The sequence below is a fragment of the Labrus mixtus genome, chromosome 12 (assembly GCF_963584025.1).
Source record: "Labrus mixtus chromosome 12, fLabMix1.1, whole genome shotgun sequence".
Lineage (NCBI taxonomy): Eukaryota > Metazoa > Chordata > Actinopteri > Labriformes > Labridae > Labrus > Labrus mixtus.
The window spans coordinates 6,131,598-6,151,370 of record NC_083623.1 but is presented as its reverse complement, the minus strand read 5'-3'; the positions used below and the strand labels follow the sequence as shown (position 1 = coordinate 6,151,370).

The following is a 19,773-nucleotide window of genomic DNA, read 5'->3' as shown; positions in this document are numbered from 1 at the left end:
GGAATATGTTTTATATAATTACTAAACATAACATAGTAATAAGCATAAATTAAAAACTTCCTAGCCTCAAGATTAAGAACAATGTAATTTCCCAGTGTAATATTATAATATATTTTTGTACTTTTAATGCTACTTTTTAAAAAAAAAAAAAGAAGAAGTATTTCTCTAATTATGCCGAACATCACACAGTGAACCAGGAGCCTCCAGCCCCCCCTGAGGGTCCTCAGCTCCAGGGGCAGCTGTCTGCTTTGCCAATTAGGTAATCAGGGATGTTGATTCTGGCATAACCTTAATGTTAGTAAAAGTAAAACATGAATGACTCCCATTAATGAAGCATTAAAGCAGGATTTGGTAGCTCGTCTAACATGAAAACATTCTCGTTGTCCTGTCAGGTTCTTGGAGTCGACGTTATTCCCTCTAGCGTTCTTTCAGACCATTTTTTTTTAGCTCCTCATTGTCATCCATTACGCCAGCCGATCTGGGCTGTTTGACAGACGATTCGGTCTCAGGTGTGTTTCTGCACACCTCACATGTAATCAGAAACTCCCTCTCGATGCTGAATTTGGATTCCTGAACACTTTTAGGGCAGACTTGCCCCCAAAATGACACCCTCAAATAATCAGAATAGAAGACGCTCGCTTGACATGTTTTCGATCCTTTGGTTCATAATTTTGAGTGTAAGTAGCTTGAGACCAACTAAAATACTCACACATATGTTCACACATACCCGGCCAATAAAGCTACTTCTGAGCCTCCACCTTAGGGCTGGGCGATATGGACCAACACTCATATCTCGATATTGTTTAGCTGAATGGCGATACTCGATATATATCGATATGTTTTTTTTATTAACAGTGAAAACACATTGAAAAATAAACTACCTGTTTGTGAATTAAAAAAGTAATATTATAAAATAAAAATGTTCCTTAAATACAATAAAAGAGAGAGAGAGGAGGAGCAGGGTTAAGAGGGACAGACAGTCAGTCATCATCATTGAACTGGCACCTCTATAACGTTATTTTAATGCAACATAAACTATATCGATATTAACGATATTATCTTACCCTATATCTTGTTTGAAAATATATCGATATATCTTAAAAACTCGATATATTTCCCAGCCCTACTCCACCTGCTGCTTTTTTTAAAAACCTTTTATGTTGCCATTTTTTTTTACCCATATGTGCACTGACGTTTCCAATGAATGAATAACTAAACCAACAGGTAATAAACCAAATGTTCTGTGCCATGAAGTAAGTTCTGCAGTTTATTCTTGTAAACATGTGTTAATATGAAGGGGAACAAATATTATACATTTATTTTTGCAGCAACACAGGGTCAATTAATTCCGTTGAATTGTCAGCGTTTAACTGAGTCTTCACGTGCGCTAGTGTGTGTACGCACGGACGTACGTGAGTGTGTGTGTGTGTGTGAGTGTGTGTTTTGCCCTGAGTTACGGTTGTAGACTTTAGGACCTCGCGGAAACTTTCTCTCCGGTGTGGCAGCCACTGCAGCGCGTGAGAGAGCGAGCAGGCCGGTGGAGAGAGAGAGAGAGACAGGCGGGGGTGCGCGAGCCAGCAGCGGAGAGAAGACCCGGTAGAGCGCGAGGAGGGAGAGAGAGAGAGAGAGAGAGAGAGAGAGAGAGAGTGAGTGAGTGGAAGAGAGAGAGAGAGAGAGAGAGAGAGAGATCAAGAGTGAACGAGAGGAGAGAGAGCGACGACCATCAGCGTCCGTGTGTGCCTGAGGGACGGACGACACGGTAAATATAAACATTACATTTTGGCTCGTGAAGCTGCAGCCATCTCCTAAAGTCATGTCTCGCGCGCTCCGGATGCCAAACCGTTGGTTCCGTTTTAGCAGATGATGTGCGCGTGAAGACGGAGCGGTAACGCACACGGGGCGAGTGAACTTGGTGAGTTATTTTGTGCGTCGGGGAGGAGAAAACACGGAAACAACACCTATAGCAGAGGCCTGTTAAACATTATTATTTGATGCGTACAGCCCACCTACCACCGTCAAGCCCTCCAGACAGCAGCAGGTAACGTTAAAGCAGAGCGCACCGTCCTCTTCACCTACCAGATGCACACAGACACATCAGTGCGCGTAACCGGCGCCTCAGCGGGGACGCGCGCCTGCCGGGGTTACTGAGTGCACTCGGTCTGAAACGCACCCGTGTGTGTGTGTGTTTTTTACCTGACCCAGTAAAGCTCATCGTTGCTACACTACTCAGACACGTGTCTCACACCGGCAGCCCGCCCCGCACACACACACACACACACACACACATACACACACACACACCCCGCCGGGATTACACGCCGTTTAAAGAGAGGCCGTCCGGTAAAGGCCGCGTGAGGTCGCTCCCAATATTAATTGCCATAAAGCTGGATCCGTCGAGCCAGCAGAAACCAGCACGACACGTCCGGCGTAGACTTGAAATATAAAAGTATTTTTAAGATAAAAAAAAATCATCTGTTAACAAAACTGTCCTGTCATCAAACAACTCCAAGCTGCGTCAACACACAGATAACTATTCAATTAATATATATTTTAAATATTTGATGTCAAAGTGTTTTGCAGTTGAAGTTGATCTCCCACTATAACATCATGGATTATTTACTTGACTGGGTCGATGAAGTGAGAAAAAAAAGTGGAAAAACTATCTCCCAGAGTTCAAGGTGACATCTTTAGATTTCGTGTTTTATCAGACTGTATCCTCAAGCTGATCAATTAAGTGTTATAAAAGAAAGAAGAACAGCAGAAACATGTATACAGAACAAACAGAGGTTGTTATGTTTTCTCCTGAAATATGGCCGATGAATCAGTTACTTAGCGAAGAGTTACCTTTTCATATCCTGCCATTCAACCAACCCAGCAGTTCACCTCTATTGTATTTTAAGTCATTAAGGAGTCTGAGGTCATGAGTTAAGTTTCCATTACATGATCAAGAAATCGAAAACAACACCATGCACTTGTTTTTTGGTAATTGCAGATTTATTTATTTTTAAACACTTTTCCCAACTTTTAAGCCAACAATAAATAATTAAAATACTGTAATTTTTCTTATCGGTGTTCTAGCCTCTAGCAGAATAGCTTCGCTGTGATGAATCCATATAAAAACATTAAAAACTTTTCTGAGGTTTTGCTACGTCACAATATGTTAGGAGAATTTGACTCATGACCTTAGATTATCCTAAAGAAGGATCACACCTCTTGTTTCATTTCTATGAAAATTGACAGCTTGGAATAGGATTTACAGTTTAGATTTTTTTTAAATAAAAACATAAAGATGCCTGCCGTTCAAAAAGCACAAGTTTTATAACCTACTTAATTGTTACACAGTAGCACAAAAAGGAGGAAAAAAAATGCTTTATACAGTCAAATGTATATATTCCATGCTTTTATTGTGAAGACAAGTGAACCATTTCCCGGTCTTATCCCTGCTAGTTTTCACTGACTTGCCTTCACTATGAAGCTTTTTCTCTGCGCAACCATTTCTCCCTCCCCTGGTGCAGGCTTCAGCTTAGGCCTTTGGCTCTGGTCTAATTTAAACAACTGCTGCATCAAATCTGAAACAATTAGAATTAATTTATACAGACTCTCTCTATAGGAGTGAGAGGTGAGTGTGTGACCTAAATACTCAGAACTTGGAGGAGTTGGTTGGCCCGCAGCCTGGAGCTCATGCAGGGAGCCCCCGGGGGTGTGGGGTGGATACTGTAAACCCATTTCTGTAAAGTTTCCACCCCTGTCTTTTCCGCTGGTAACCCTGGCTGGCTGCCTGTTGTCTTCCCACTAGACGATGTAAGGCCACAGCGTGCGGAGTGACATACTGTACAATACATTTTGAAGAAAGCCAGACTTATTGGCTGCACTCTCACGCTGTGCTTAAATCAAAATCACTGCTGGGATCCAATTTTCTTTTAGGCTCATGCAAACGTTGTATTTGGCTCCTTTTGTCTTCAGATTGGGATCAGTATCTGACACCGGTCGGAACAAATCACACCCCTGTATTGATTTGCAAGACATACGGGCACAAAAACTTCACACTTCACAAGCTCCAGCACAAGTTAATAAGTGAACTGGACTCCCCTGTTGCTAATGAAATCATTTATGGAGTAATTTGTAATGCTAATGTGCAGTTGAGCTAGGCCAAGGAAAATACGTCAATTTATTTCTTCAGGCCAAAACAACCTCTGTTAAAACAAAGACATGGTCAACAGTTTAACCACAGTTCTAAATCAGTGTGTACTATGTATTATACTAAGAATCACTCACTGGTGACTGTATAGCTGCAAATACGCTAAGAGGTGTGCATCACTAAATATGCTAACATGTAAAATCCTAAGTACTTTAAAGGTATGATCTCTTAGATTTTCAGTTAAATCAATGAATCTTGATTCACTGTCGTCAGCTGTAGATTTTGCTGTGCAGAAACAGTAATTCTGATATCGATTAGCAATCTAATGCTTTGTCATGGTCACGTATTTCCGCAAGCAAACAAACACTCAAAATGTTAATAAATAATAAAACGTAAAGACAAAAGGTCACTCAAATATCTGCCTTTATATATATTCATTTTTTTCCTAACTGTTTCAAATATGCCAAAAAAAATCCCAATTTGTGTCGTTAATGTTGCCCTTCATGAATTTGCGTCCAGTGGTGTCCTTGCAATGACTTAGGTGCAGAAAATATTTGCAAATAACACACCTTTAGAGTGAGGTTTCTGCTGGAGATGTCAAAAAAAAATACACCTGCTATGACATCCAAAAGTTGCTGCTTAAGAGAGCAAGCGTTCGTTCTTCAAAGTGAAAATGCCACGTGTCAGAATCGGCTTTTAGCAATTGTTTGAGCGGATGTTTTTACTCACATGGTGCATATTCCTGTATTTAATTCACAGTGTTATTGTGATACACTTGCTGACAGTATGACACAGTCAGGATGCTTGTTGGTTTCTGCGTCTGTCTCAGATAAAATGCAGCTGTCATGTGCGGTCTGCAGCATTCTCAGTATCTGTTTCTAATGACAGACAGATACAACATGATACCTCCTCAGTATGAAGAGAGTGGGAGGAACTGGTGTCAAGAGGGCATCACTGCTAATGGTTTCCTCAGGGCCTTCAAATGGCTTAATCCAGCCCTGCATAGCTGTGATACTTTTCCCTGATGGTGCCTCGATTGTTAATGGCCTTTACATCAGTTTTATTGTTAACTTTGTTCTATATCCTGAGAGCAACAAGAATTGTAGCATTAGTCTTGGCTTGTTCTTTTTTTATATTAGAGTCCCTTCTCGTGTTTTTTCGTACTTGCCGGTCACAACCTTTCAGTGTCTGCGAGTCGTTTAAATGTCAGGCAACCCGGTGGGCACAAAACTGATTTGAGAGGTAAGCAATAAGCTTGTCAACATCTCGAAGTCTTAACATCTGATCTCTGGGACTCCATTTTTATTTGCAAGAGGCAGATCAGAGCGGTGTGTCTATGTATGAAACTCGTCAATCGGGAGCTTCAACAAACGCTTTGGGCACACAGTCTGAGCAATGCCTAATGGGTAGAGGTTCAGTTGAAGGTCAATGGAATCCCTAAGAAATCGGAGTTGTGGTTTCCAGTAAGCAGTAGCCTCTCTTCTACTGGATAATGTTATAATCTGTATCATTTGTTCTGCATTTTAACATTCAATCAGACTGAGAGCAGGGCAAGCTATGTTGAACCGGTCTAAAAAGAGAAAGGGCATCGCCTTGTTTCCAATGTTTGGCTTCTGTCGAGCTCCTCAGCTTCTTTATTTAGCTGAAGATTTAAGCGTATATGGGCCTAACAGCCAGTGATGGGAATGATTCATTGCGTTGCTGTTTGCCAATCATTTGTTGATGACTTTTAAAAGCCTCGAGAGTTTACAATCGGCAAAAGATAACAGCATGGGATAATAAATCTCAAACTGAGCGTTAGTCAAGTCAGCCTCAGAACAAATCTCTCTCTGAGCCCGGCTGATGACTAATTCCAGCTTCAATTTATTTTGTTCTTGCTGAGTAGGTTTGTCACTAATTAGCTCCTCTATGACAAATAATTGATAATGAGACGAAAGAGAGAGTGAAGGACGAGTCCAAGTACTTACAAGGTCACACATGGCTGAACTCCTCCTCCCTCTCAGCAGTCCTTCATTTTCCCGCACCTTAAGTGTCTTGAAACCATCTTCAACATGCTGGTTTAATCAACAGGTTTCTTTGCCGCCCACTTGTACTTCTACACTTTAATGACAAATGTGTTCTTTTCTGCTCTTTATAATTTTCTGTTCTCACTAAGGATATGTTTCTTTCTTGAGCACTGAATCAGAAACATTTCCAAAAGAGGAATCATTTATCTGCATCTTAAACTGATGTATGCTCTATCTTCTCTGAATCATTACAAATGTGAAATTGGCAATAGGTATATACCATTTGTGGCATTAAAAAAAAGCCAATAATAATTGCTTGTCATTTCTTCTCACAAGATTCTTAAAGACGATTTGCTCATCTTTATGTCGTCTTAGATTTAATCCCTGTGGGGTGTTTAAAATGAAGCCCAGTTTGCAACTGACACGTCCCCAGTTTTAGCTGGAGACCTTGTGGGTTTTGGATGTTGATTGTGTTTTGTGCAGCACATTTGTCCTGCATGGCAAGGAGTGTATTTGTCATGAATTTACTGACACTATCCAATTTATACTATAATGTAGTCATTTGCTTCATAACCTTGCCATTATTTCGCCCGGCACAATAACTGTTTAGCCCGTTGGAATAACCAAAAATAGTCCACATTGATTGATTTGATAAACTCTTTTTTTTTTTGCAATTTGCAACTATTACTTTCATAAATGTCATTATAGTTGTCAGCGCAGCCTTGATAATTCATCATTTGAATAAACGATGAATTATCAAGCATCGTTAAAACTAAAGGCCCAACTAGGGACAAACATGAGCTATAAACTCTCTTTGCAGCACATCCGTTTCATGTTCTGTACCGAAACTTTGCTCCCTATTAAAACAAATGAATTCAAGTTAAAAATAACATTGCACATAAATAGTTTTTATAGTGTTCCCTTAGATCTTCCAGATGCTGATTCGCATGGGACTTATGTTTGGGCATGACCTCAGTTTTGTGCAAAATATGGGCATCAATTTGTTTTGAAGAATTAAGTTACTATCTACTAACAATTCAGATTAAATGGCATAAAGAGCACAGACGTCCTGCTCTAGCTATTATAAATTTCTAGAGGTCTTCGGTTAATGTTTAGTAGAACAAATTAACCTATTTCAAGATGTTACCTTAAAGGAGCAAACCAAGTGATGGAAGCAGATAACTGGTTCAGATAGAACTGATTCTACTCAACCTAAAAAGCTGAAACGTGGTAAAACTAGGATCAATATTGGGGATGCTTTTCAGAAATGGAGAGAGGTTAGAACGCAGAAAGGTTTACAGACCCATGCAGAGCTGGATAAACACTGAAGCTTCAGTGTCCACCACATGGCGACCTGTGTGTGCATCTACTCTAGGGAGGAGGGGGCGGGGGGAAACAGCTCTCCAATGTCTTGAATTTGTACTGCAGTACCCATTTTAGACACTAGGTGGTAGGGTTACATACTGCTCCTTTAAATTCTGCGAACTTGCGATGGAGTTATTGTTATGTTCAATTTATTTTTATTATGAAATAATGAATACGATAGACAGGACTGTCTATGATAGTGGATTTTGACAGCCTTAACACACCTTTGTTGCATGTCTCTCTCTTTAATCTTTTTTAAACTCTCTCATCTCTTGGGGAGAATGAGGGCTTTGCTTTGGCCTCAAAAACATCAGACACAAGGAAAAATAAACAGATTTAAGGTCACGTATGAAAGTGACCCAGAGTGGTCAGCTTAAAACGTCAGCTTAAAATGGGATTTTGTTTCTTTTTATACCATCGTTAAAAATGTCGATTTTTCCTACATTGGCCTGCCGTATGAAGCAGCCTTTTTGTGTAATTAAGTGGGACAGTTTTATCCGGCCTCATCAATCACACAGTGACAGCCACGACGAAAGCCGCCCTGATTCCAGCAGATTCCTCTGAGGACACCTGCGTATTGTATGTGTGTCTGTATGTGTGTGTGCTGCTGAGAAAAACAATATTTTCTGGGGTACCATCCATCATGTACAGTAAGACAAACATGCACACAAGTTGTGCAGCTTAACCTTGGGGCAGAAGGTGTATGTGTGTGTGGAAGGATGGGTAAAATGTGCATATACTAAACTCAAAAATTATTTCTTACTCCAACTTTATAATGTTCCTTTAGTGTAACTCATGTTGGACTCTTTGTGTGTTTTTCTTTTCTCAGGAGAAGAAGAAGACTGAGCGAACGATTGATTGTCTAACCGACCGACAGACTGACAGTCAGACAGACTGAATGAAGCTGCACCTGGTGCTTCTGAGGGCTTTTCCCATGTTTTGATTCGCTCCATTTTTTACTTTCCAAACGTGCTTTCACCGAGCAGCTTCTTGCCATGCCGTCCAACAGTCCTGCTGTCGCCGAGCCGCCCCAGACACCGGAGAACGACGCCGTCAACGACGTGGTGAGAATGATTATTAATACACAGTAATGTTTTCCTTTCTGCTGATGATTATACTTATGCAGCTATACACTGGTGAACACAAGTAGTGCAACTCCTGTTTTCATGGCAGAAATGTGATCAGAAAAGTTGTTTACTTGAGTAAACTAGCTGACCACCAAGTCAACACAAGACATTTATGAAGCTTAAAAGTATTAACTTCAAAGTTTGGAATCAGGAGTGTGCACAAACACAGATGTCTATAAATGTTAGTTTCCACAACATAAGATATTATATTGATATTGATTAAATGAGGGGGCATAAATGTTTGATTTATGATCATGTACTGCTTGTGTCTGCTAAATGTAAGAATGCAGTTTTTCTTGTGTGGAAATTGTACATTTAGTAAAATCTTAAAAAATAGGGAAGATGTACTCCCTGACAAATTCAGAGATCTTCTGTACTTTATATTCCCTTTGCTAAACGCCTCTTTTTCATGCATAATAGAGCAAAGAACTGTGTGGCATTAGTGCCAACATCCCAGTTTCTGACTGGTTGTAGAACAAAAGTTTCTCCAAAATGGAAGCAAAAAAAAAAAAAAAAACGCTCTTACGTTTGAAAAAAGTTTGAAACAAAAACGGTTGTGAAAGTCAAACAGAGTATTCCACCAGTGCAGAGACTCTGAGACTCAGAGGGAAAACAGTGGTGAGGAAAGCAGATCCTTTGCCAGCATTTTGTTCAAATGGTGCAATCATTGCAGAAGCTAAACTGAGAATAAATTGTTGAGTCACAACATAACAAAAATAAATAAATAATCATAATAACATAAGTATGGGCGGCTGTGGCTCAGTTGGTAGAGTCGTTGCCTCTCAACTGGAAGGTCGAGGGTTCGATCCCCAGCTTAGCAACATGTTCGATGTGTCCTTGGGCAAGACACTTAACCCTGCATTGCTCCCTCTGCTTCGGTGGTGGTGTATGAATGGATTAGTGTTGCACTTACTCTCTGATGTACGTCGCTTTGGATAAAAGCGTCCGCTAAGTGAATTGTAACATCGTAACAATAATAATATATATTGAAATGCAGTTGGAGTTTAGGATTTTCCTAAAGGCAGGGTTGGTAATTTTCTCACTTTGTCTGTCGCCTACCTCGTGGCAGCAGTTTCAGACGTTAACAATGACTATATGGAAATGATGAGCCACCTTTCTGTTGGTGATCTTGTTTGTTTTTGTAGCTCATGAAGAGGTGTCAAGATGACACATTTATTACAGCTACAAACTCCTCAGAGGAGCTTTAAAATATTGTTGATTTGGGGCACTGGTGGCGCAGTGGTTAGTGCGCGCACCCCATGTATGGAGGCTATAGTCCTCAATGTGGGGCGGCCCAGGTTCAAATCCAGCCTGTGGCTTCTTTCCTGCATGTCATTCCCCACTATCTCTCTCCCTGATTTCCAGCTCTATCCACTGTCCTATCTCTCCAATAAAGGCACAAAAAGCCCAAAAATAAATCTTTAAAATATTGTTGATTTGAGAAGGTAAACGCTGAGACTGATTCATCACCTTTTAGAATTCATTCAGTGGCGTTTTCAGAGTGTCAGAATCAATTCTTTATTTGTATGGCGCCAATTCATAACAGATGTTATCTGGAGACACTTTACAAAGACTTGGGTTGGGAACCGGAGGGTCGCCGGTTCAAGTCCCGTTTGTGGACCAAAATCTGGAAGTTGGTCTGGTAGCTGGAGAGGTGTTAGGGGACTTTCTGAGTACTGCTGAGGAGCCCTTGAGCAAGGCACCGAGCCCACAACCGCTCTGGTGCGCTCCCTGCGTAGCGGTGTGTAGCAGCCCCACTCTGACATCTCTCCACTAGTGAATGTCCACAGGTCCTGTTTGTGCATGTGTGTGTGATTCAGGCCTGTGTGTGAGAAGCATGTCTCTCAATAACACAGTGTTAAAAAATGTAAAAAACTTCAAATTCAAAATATTCATAATCAGAGCCTTGATGTTTGAGTGTACGAGCAAGGTGTCAGTGCTGTAAAAGAAGTGCAGGTGGCAGTTTATTGATATATTGCTGAGTAAATGTAGTTACGACACCTTATTAGTGTTTTTGCATGCAGTAACTGTGGCTATAAAAGACATCAAACATCCCCCTCTTTATGTCGTGTCATAAAGTGTGCCTATGTATACAAACATAAAGATAAGATAGGCCCATGTTGACTCTCAGAGGGGAACACGGGAGAACGAAGACAGAAGACGTGTGGAGAAAAATAAATCAGGAAATACATGTTATGACAGGTTCATTTATTTAGAAGAAAAATAATAAACAAGACAATACAATGAACCTATAATAACAAGGAAATGTTGATTCAATTGAGTAGTTTGTTTAATACATGAGACAGGATACACCAGATGTCATGTATGTAATCTAAAGTGGAAATAAAGTAGTGTGAATAAACTATTTATGTGAGTCAAATAGTGAGATAAATGCACTTAGTTCTGCACTATTTAACCACCTTTTGTTCGACTTCAGTCTTAGCAACCGTCACTACGGTACGGCCTCCGTTGCTGTTATTATTCTTGCTGCTATAATTACTAATGTTCAGTTGCTACTACTGTTGTTTTTGCATCTTAGCAAGCATCATCGCTTTTACTACAGCTGTCATTACCTCTACTACTTTGGCTTCTAGGCTTGCAGTTAAGAGCTTAAGCCAACACACACAGAACATGTGGTGAATAAGACTGTGTGCGTGTGTGTGTGTGTGTGTGTGTGTGTGTGTGTGTGTGTGTGTGTGTGTGTGTGTGTGTGTGTGTGTAGGTGTGTGTGTGTGTAATAATTACACTTGCAGTTATTTATTTACATTTACTTCAGGCCTTTCTGCATTCCACACACCACACTACTAACCCGACCACATGCAGGTGAAACACAAACAGAGTTTCAAGTCTTAAACACAAATCTGGACGTACACACACACACACACACACACACACTCTCACTCCCTCACACATTTCCACTCTGTCAGACATACATGAGGTGAAAAATGGCTCCTTTCATTTGCTCCCCCAGAGCCCAGGGCAGCCCTCGTAAATCTGTGAGAAGTTTGAAGTTCATTGTATGGTGCTGCTATATAAAGAGCCGTCTCACTCACTCACCCACTTCCACATACACACACACTGGCACAGGGCCAACAAGTACAGAGTTTCTCCTGCAGAGTCCCCCCCCCCCCCCTCCCTGCTTTTATTTTTTTTACTCTGTCTGTTGTGCTTTTAACTTCCTTCCAGAGACTTAACGCTCTCTTAAGGAATAAAAAAAAAAGGCTGGAGGGGAATCAAATGGAGTCACAGAGTTTGAGGATAGACGGGAAGGCAAGACAAGGAGATAAAAAGAAGATGTCAAGTTTGACTGAGTGCTGTTTAAGTTCCTGAGCTTCCTAAATGATGTTCAGAAATCATTTTTAAAGCCTATAGTTTTTTTAATACCGCCTTTTATAAACCTGTTAAAACGTTTTTTTTGGATGTACAGAAGCAATTTAAAGATGGAGAAACAAATCAAAAAATATTGGAATTAAATGCGCAAATGATTTCAGTCGCTAGGCGGGGCTGGGAATTGCAAGGTTACTCAAGAAACACAGTACAGTACGATATGATATGCGATAGGTGCTTCATGATTACGATAATATCCTTATAGAGCAATTCTGCGATAATTTATATATTGCAATTAGCTTATACATCATGATATCTGACTAACTGAAATATATATAGTGCCCCAAAATGTGCAGAATCCATGCATTTATTTACTGCAGTGTGGTGTCAGTTTCTCTTATCATGCTTCATCCTTGAACCCGCTGTCGACTTCTTTTTTGGCCAATTAACCTCGGTTCACGTCACCCTCATTCATGTCAAAAGCGCCGTCATGAGGAGTCATGAGGTAGAGATCTGCTGGGTGAAAAAGCCGTGGAGTTCTGTACTTTTCGGTTCATTAAAATATCAATATTTGGGATGATAGCCCAGCCGTTTTGTTGCGCCCCGTGCACAGAGACTAAAGTCCTCGTTTAAAGCAGCTTTGGGTTCCAGTCAGACCTCCGTCCTTTGCTGCATGACGTCCCCCACTCTCTCCTCCAAACGTCTCCTCTCTCTGTACAGCTGTACTATCCAATACAGTTGCAAAAATACAAAACAAAAAAACATTATATATCAATATTTGGCACCAATGATGTAATGATTGTATAACAGGAATCAGAAAGGTCAGAAGAGGAAGAATTGATCCTCATTTGAGCATATGCATTTCACTCTTTTTTTATAGCTAGAAAGAATTAAGTAAGCACTGCCCTTTTTCCTCAATGCTCTGATGGTAGCCAAGCAGTGAAAGCTCAGGTCATATTTCTTTTCAGTTGTCCATATTTACTCTTTATCTTCATATCTTCACGTTGCAATGACACACGACAGTTCAAAGACTGTTGAAATGAACGACATTCTTTGGGGGATTCTTAACAACTTGATCATGTGCGCTGTGTTGTCATGTCCCATCTACGACGCCTTAAGGCTACAGTGGTCTTGACACAAACTTACCTCTTGTGATCAAAGTGTTGAGAGCTGCTCTGAATGGCGAACATGCGAGACGGACCAGAAAAATTAGACATCAAAGCCTCCTCCTGTCCTGGCTGCATCAAACGCCCTTCCTGCATACTCTCACATAATAGAGAAAGAGAGCAATTAAGTCCCACCCACACTGGAGGGAAAAACTATTTATCACTCTACTTTGTATTGCATGAAGGTGCCCTCTTTTCTTACCTGAGTCTGCTAGCAAACGAGAGAGATATGCTGTAAGGCTGCTGTGTGTCGGGATGCACTCAGAACGTAGTCTTTGTAAACGTCACTCCTAAAAACTGTTGATTGATCATCAGTGGGAGGACTGGAAACCCTGTAGGCCTTTGTCCCTCAGTGCTAGATCTTTGACGTCTAGATCTATCTTAACATCTTTACATCCACACTGCCATACCATATCTATCTGTACGTCTATGTAGAGGGGCCTGAATCTCTTAGAAATCAAAGGAACGTATCCGTTCTCTTAACTGCTTCATCATGGAATATGTACCAGAATCAATATGAAGTACAGCAGAGAAGGAGGGAGGTGCAGGAAATGAGTCCAATAAAGAGAGAGAGAGAGAGAGACAGAGAGGAAAACGTGTGGATGTGGTGGAAAGAAAGAAAGAAAGAAAGAGGACAAGCTGTCTGCTGCTGATGGGATCCTCCTCTGCACGCCTGGTTTCGCTGTCTGGTTGCTTAGAAACTGCAGTGGCCTAATATAACCTGCCTGTAGACAGAAATAGACCAGAGATATATGGACTGATTGGCCAGGGTGTGTGGGTGTGTGTGTGCGTGGGTGTGTGTGTGTGTGTGAGTGTGTGTGTTTGGTTGAATTGTTTTCTCAGTCTGTTGGATTATATTAAACTTTTTTTTTTCCCCCCCGCTCGTAGTACAGTACAGTAGCACGGGCATATGGCGGGCACACCAGGCAGAAAAGGCGAAGGGCCATCACCCTTTCTATCCAGTTGCTATGCTGATCGTCAGGGAAGTGACATCAGAGTGTTTAGTCAGCATGATGGGCCCCGTCGGAGACAGTTGCTAAGCAGTTTCAGCACCTTAGCAACCACTCCGGTGTCACTGCAACAGAGGGTCGACATAGAGAGAGAGGGAGGAGGACAATAATGGAAACACAAGGCTGACAGCAGGCAGAGACAGTCGGGTCGTATGCTGATAAGATGCTGGTCATTCACTGACGATAGTGGGAGAGTGAGCATGATTAATTTATCTACAGTACAGAATGAGTACAGAAACTTTAAAACAATACTCAACACTGTGAAGGGGAAGAAAAACAGCTTCTTAGTTTGAATCTGTCTGAGGAAGATTGAGATGAAAGGTCAAACTGTAGACGATATATTTTACAGAAACTCAACAGGCTGGGATACCGCCATGTTGTTTATTCTTAATAGAGATACAAAAAGGCTTTACCTTTGGGCCATTTTTTTACAAAATTAAACCTGGCAATTAAAGGCAGGGTTGGTATTTTTCTCCAGATTTTTAAGATTTTGGTTGAAATCGTCTTTAGGTCCTGACAGAAATTAATAACTGATGTGTTCTGATAAAGGAACGAAGAAAATCCGTCATCTGTATCAGTTGTAAGCGTGTAAAAACTTCGACCAATGTCTGCCACGAGGTACCAATCTGATGAACCAATCACACGCCTCCCTCTGTCCCTGCTCGTCCTGCAATAGTCCACACTCAAAGTGCGTCACAGATGACGGAGTTTATATTCTGAGTTGGTCGTTGTGAGTAGTAAAAGGGCGCGTTTTTTTTTTTTTTTACATGATAGTAAAGTGTCGTGTTTACTTACCGCTGAATGAGAGGAAGTAGTTTCTACACAATGCGAGCGATGAGCTGAGGTCCGCTTCTTGACTGACAGTGAGGGGCGTGGCTTTTGAGGGAGCACAGAGGGGAAGGGGGGTGGGTGTAGACGGAGCACTGAGGGAATTCTACTTTCAAAATCATGTATTAAAATGTTTACAGCCTGGTACAAAAAATGAAATAGGTCTGATTAGTTATTGTCATCACTGGCACACAATGTACAGACACTCAGGCTTCGTCCATGAATATTTAAAGGTCTATGGTCGCACCCCATGTATGGAGGCTAGTCTTCCAAGCGGGCTGCCCAGGTTCGAGTCTGACCTGTGGCTCCTCACTCCCCACTCTCTGTCCTGATTTCCTACTCTGTCCACTTTCCTATCTGAATAAAGGCATAAAAAAATCCCAATTATTAACCTTACAAAAAGCAGTCTTACACATCCCCCAAAGACCCAAACAAACTTTCAAAGCAAATATCTCCACAGTCTTCTGATCAGTATCTATTTCTTTAATTCCTGCATGGATCGCTTGGCTCTGTTATCTTAACCTTAAGCTTTCAGCAAGTGGAGAAAAGCTCTGATTAAAAACAATAATCCTCCTAACTGCTACATTTAAAGCTGCCTGTTCTGTTCATTAACACCAGAATCTTACGGTTCTCTTTTATAACCGAGACGTTTATTTCATTCTTACCTGAGGCGGCGGTGCACATAAAGAAGGTAATGCATGTAATGAAAAACCTCTGCAGCTGGTAAATTCCTGATTCCTGGCTCGTAATAAAACACTCTTAAAGTAACAGGTACCGCACCTGATGAAGACACATTTGAGTTTTGAGTACCTGACTGAAGATGCAGCAGGTGTTGCTGATTTTATTTCCCTCTTTCACATTTATTTTTGGGTCCAATACAAATCCTGCTCAGACCTGAGACTCACAGCTGCTCAAAGCTTGATAAGAGCTTTTTTAACTCTTAAATTATTTAGGAAGGCGGAGAGCTGTTTAAAGGCTAAGGGCTAAGGTAAAGTGAGCAGATTTCTCAGAACACACAAACAGCACATGTTCAATTTGGCAGTCTCTAATGGAAATCTCATCCACTTAAATCACTCTCACTCTGATTATCAGTCTCTGTATTGATAGTCATTTTGGTTGCATGCCATAACTAGTCATTATCTAAATAAACCCAAAAAACCTAAATGATCAGTCAGAAAGCCAAATGTTGGACAAAGTTTGAGTCTTGTTTTTTTGCCGAACTAGAAGAGTAACAACTAGTGTAGAAGATACACCAAAAAGGACTTTTAATATGAGCAGGTATTTTTCAAATAGTGATAAAAAACTGGACCAGGTGTATTCCAGGTGTGATCTTTCCACAGTAGATACAGTTTCTTCTTCATGCATGTCAGTCATTAAAAACATAAAACCCAAATTGTTACAATTCATTTAGCAGACGCTTTTATCCAAAGTGATGTACAACACTAATCCACTGCCACTGAGGGAGCAATGCAGGGTTAAGGACACGTTGCTCAGCTGGGGATTGAACCCTTGACTTTCCGGTTGAGAGGCGACGACTACACCAACTGAGCTACAGCCACCCAAAGTTGTTGGAGGCAAGTTGTTTATCAAAGTAATTGAGGAATGGTTGCCAAATCTTTTGACATTTCTGAGTGGAGGCCCCGTGTGATGTATTTCAGCTTCTCCAGCTTGAGATGACACATTACTGCCCTAACCCACTGTGTGTAGGATGGAGGTGATGTTGATTTCCAATAGAGCAGGATGAGAAGGCTATGGTCTCTGACTGGGAGCTAGGGAGAAATTCCAAAAACACCAGTTAGTGGGTTTGGTGTGATTAAAATGACATCTAAAAGCTAAATATTTAGATGTTGCTCTATGTGTCTATGGCACAAAGTCCGAGCCAAATGTTCGGCTTGTTGTCCTTTGATTCTTTACGTCTGAATATTATATCTCTTGGTTTCATCTATGTCTCACAGTCGCATGGTTAAACTTTTCATTCAGCACACACAACGCGATTGGCTGTTGGCAGATAAAATGACGGGTCAATTTGTCGCTTGCTCTTGATGCTTTGGGCACTGGAGCATATTAGTTCACTAAACAGTCATGAGTTGTTGTACTTTAAAGTCAAAGTTTCAAGTCAAGCAAGCAAATCTCATTCATCAAGCTCCTTTATAAGTCATACTGTGGTGGAAAGATGTTATCTTCATCTACTCAAGCACTGTTCTTAATTACATTTTGAGCTACCTTTATTGTATCTCTTTAAATTAACATGTAATACTTATTAACTCCTGCTCCACAACATCATTTGTAAGATGTATTAACTTTGAAGATGAAGATAAAAACAGAGAAATTAAAAACGTGATAATGATTAAACCGGCGACTCTCGACCTTTTTTAACCTGCGACTCTTGATCAGAAGCCTTCTATCATTTTTCAACTACAAACCTGAAGTGTGTGCTTTTATTTCTCCTATCTCAGTAATCATCATAAGACTTCTCCATTCTGTCTTGTGACCTTTTTGACGATAAGACTGGCTAGAAAATAAAATCCAAGTTCGGAACTTTCCTTTTTAAACTTTGAAGCATCGATATGATCAATTTAATGAAGTCATATAAAAGAATATAATATAAAAGACTGTCCACAGTTGATAGCATACTTGGTTGTCTGTACTAAGTGAGAATTTGGATGCAGAACTTTGACTTAATGTGGAATATGTTTTCTTTCTGTTTTACATGTATTTAAAAAAAAAGGCTTCCATTTTCTTTTCATTTCTTTTCTTGCTAAAGTCAAAGTCTCATAAAGTCTCAAATACACAGTAACAACACAGAACTGGACTCTGTAGAAATTATTTAACAAATTCAAGGTGAGAACGTAAACAAAAGAAGACAAATGCAGTCTCATCCCAAACTGTAAACGTATCAGATCACTAGCTCTCTCTCTCTCTCTTTGGTTAGAAGCTTTCCAAGACAGACTTTTTTTTCCCCTACTGTGCTTCTGACACATTGAACTCACTATTTCGTCAGCAGACAGGTGCAGCATGCTATTTTTATTTATACATGAGTGTAAAATTACACCACTGTGATTCTACAACTTCACACTGCTGAACCACTTTGTGTCCGCTGTGAGCCGAGCAGAAGAACAAACTGCTGAGAGAAAAATAACCAGGTCCAATACTTCACTCGGAGGGGGGGGGGGGGTCATTTTAAGGCACGACAAGAAGTCATTTGTTCACTCGGGTTTTTGAAAGGACAGCAGACGCCGGTCTTAATGTGATTTTTATGTAGTTGTTGTGTATTCCTGCTTAGATAAATACAGAGCAGGTTTAGGAGGAGCAAATTGCGCTTCACTTAAGAAAGCCTTATTTCAAGTCTGCAGTCAAGTGATTTCATGTTTTTCTCTTTTATGCATTAACATTTAAAGTGTGAAAGCTTTATTTTTAGGTTTTTTTTTCTATAAGTGTATAGGTCATAAAACTTGTTAGATTTAGCTTTCCAAAAAAAATATGCCAAAAGATTTCTTGGTCCCTGTCAATGTGTTTACCCTCTGTTCATGGTTCCCGTCATGCAGCCACTCACTTGTAGTGTTGCTTAAGCATATGTCCTTCGAGACATTGTTTCTTTAATGCTGCCTCACTGCTGACTTCAATTATGACTCCATACAGCTGTGGATGGGGCTCAGTGTTTGATGTGGCTTTTCTATAATTGTCTAGAGCGAAGATGGAGCAGACCAGGACAGTCCAGAGGAGGGGACGCCAGCGAGTCCCCGCAACAAGCGCAGAGTGGGTCGCCCTGGCAGGAAACGCAAACAGCTGCTTCCTGTGAGTACTGTAATTACAGGCTGTCTTCGGCCTTTTTAAACCCCGCGATGTGGCGAATGATTGATTGCATATTATTCACCTACACCAAATCCACCGTCAAGCCTGGAAAAGAACATTTGCATGCACTGTTTCTCCAGGAACGCTATGCTTGCACTCGCACATATTAGCTGCTGCTCAGAAGCACTCACAGGAATCCGAGGAGACACTTTCTGTATTGAGTGTTATATTTGAGTGTGTTTGACAGCTAATGTGTCAGAGCACTTGCCCTCTCACAGCAGCTTCCATCAGCGGCTTTTCTTCTGCTTTTTGTGTTACTTAGACATTTTTTTTTAAGTGCTAGCAGTGAGGGATTCCCTCCACACATTGACTGATTGAACAGCTGATTAGTCAATGTGCAGACAATCTTGCTTCCTTTCCTCATCATTATGTCATCATTCTCTTTTGTGAATCTGGCCATTCCCTTAAATTGTACACGTACTTGCTGTTGAGACGTTCCCTGAATTTGTAATGTAAGTAAAACTACGATTTATTAGAAGTAATGGGATAAGCTCAGGACGCACGTTCTTCCAGCATTGTACAAGAAAAGGTTAAAATAAGTTTGTCACAGCAGTAAGCCTGAGCAGTGAGACTGTGGATCAAAATCTGCTAAGTTAAAATTCTTTGTTATGGCCAAAATGTTCACTTTTTGAAATCCTCCTGTTGTTTGAAATGTCTGTTGTACACCAACAGACTTATCAGACGTATCAAACGGCCTTCTTCTCGTTTGGGATGCATGAAAGAAAAATCAAGTGACCAAAGTTGTTTTTACTAACTACCTAAATATTAGCACCAGTGGCCAGCACTATACTCAATGCCTGTGACTGACAACTAATCATCAATAACTCTTAGGAAATAGGAATTTACCCAATGTAACCGTTGCTCCAAACAGGCTTTATAGGGCTTTAATTATCTTTTACTGAAATACTGCTGGTTGTATTATTATTCATCACTTGGAGTGATTTAAGGCCTTAA

General features: G+C 40.7%; 1 protein-coding gene across 16 annotated transcripts in view; it reads left to right on the top strand.

The window, feature by feature from the left end:
- The first annotated feature begins 1,533 nt into the window (after positions 1-1,533).
- Positions 1,534-19,773, top strand: part of LOC132984745 (DNA (cytosine-5)-methyltransferase 3A-like) — a 65,592-nt gene continuing 47,352 nt past the window's right edge. For 14 of the 16 annotated variants that reach the window (XM_061051681.1, XM_061051680.1, XM_061051678.1 and 11 more), the window contains exons 1-3: positions 1,534-1,759; positions 8,339-8,573; positions 18,655-18,762. In XM_061051681.1, the coding sequence (XP_060907664.1) occupies positions 8,505-8,573; positions 18,655-18,762 (177 nt within the window). In that variant the 5' untranslated portion in view covers positions 1,534-1,759; positions 8,339-8,504. The other 2 variants (XM_061051665.1, XM_061051664.1) reach the window with 2 other exon arrangements.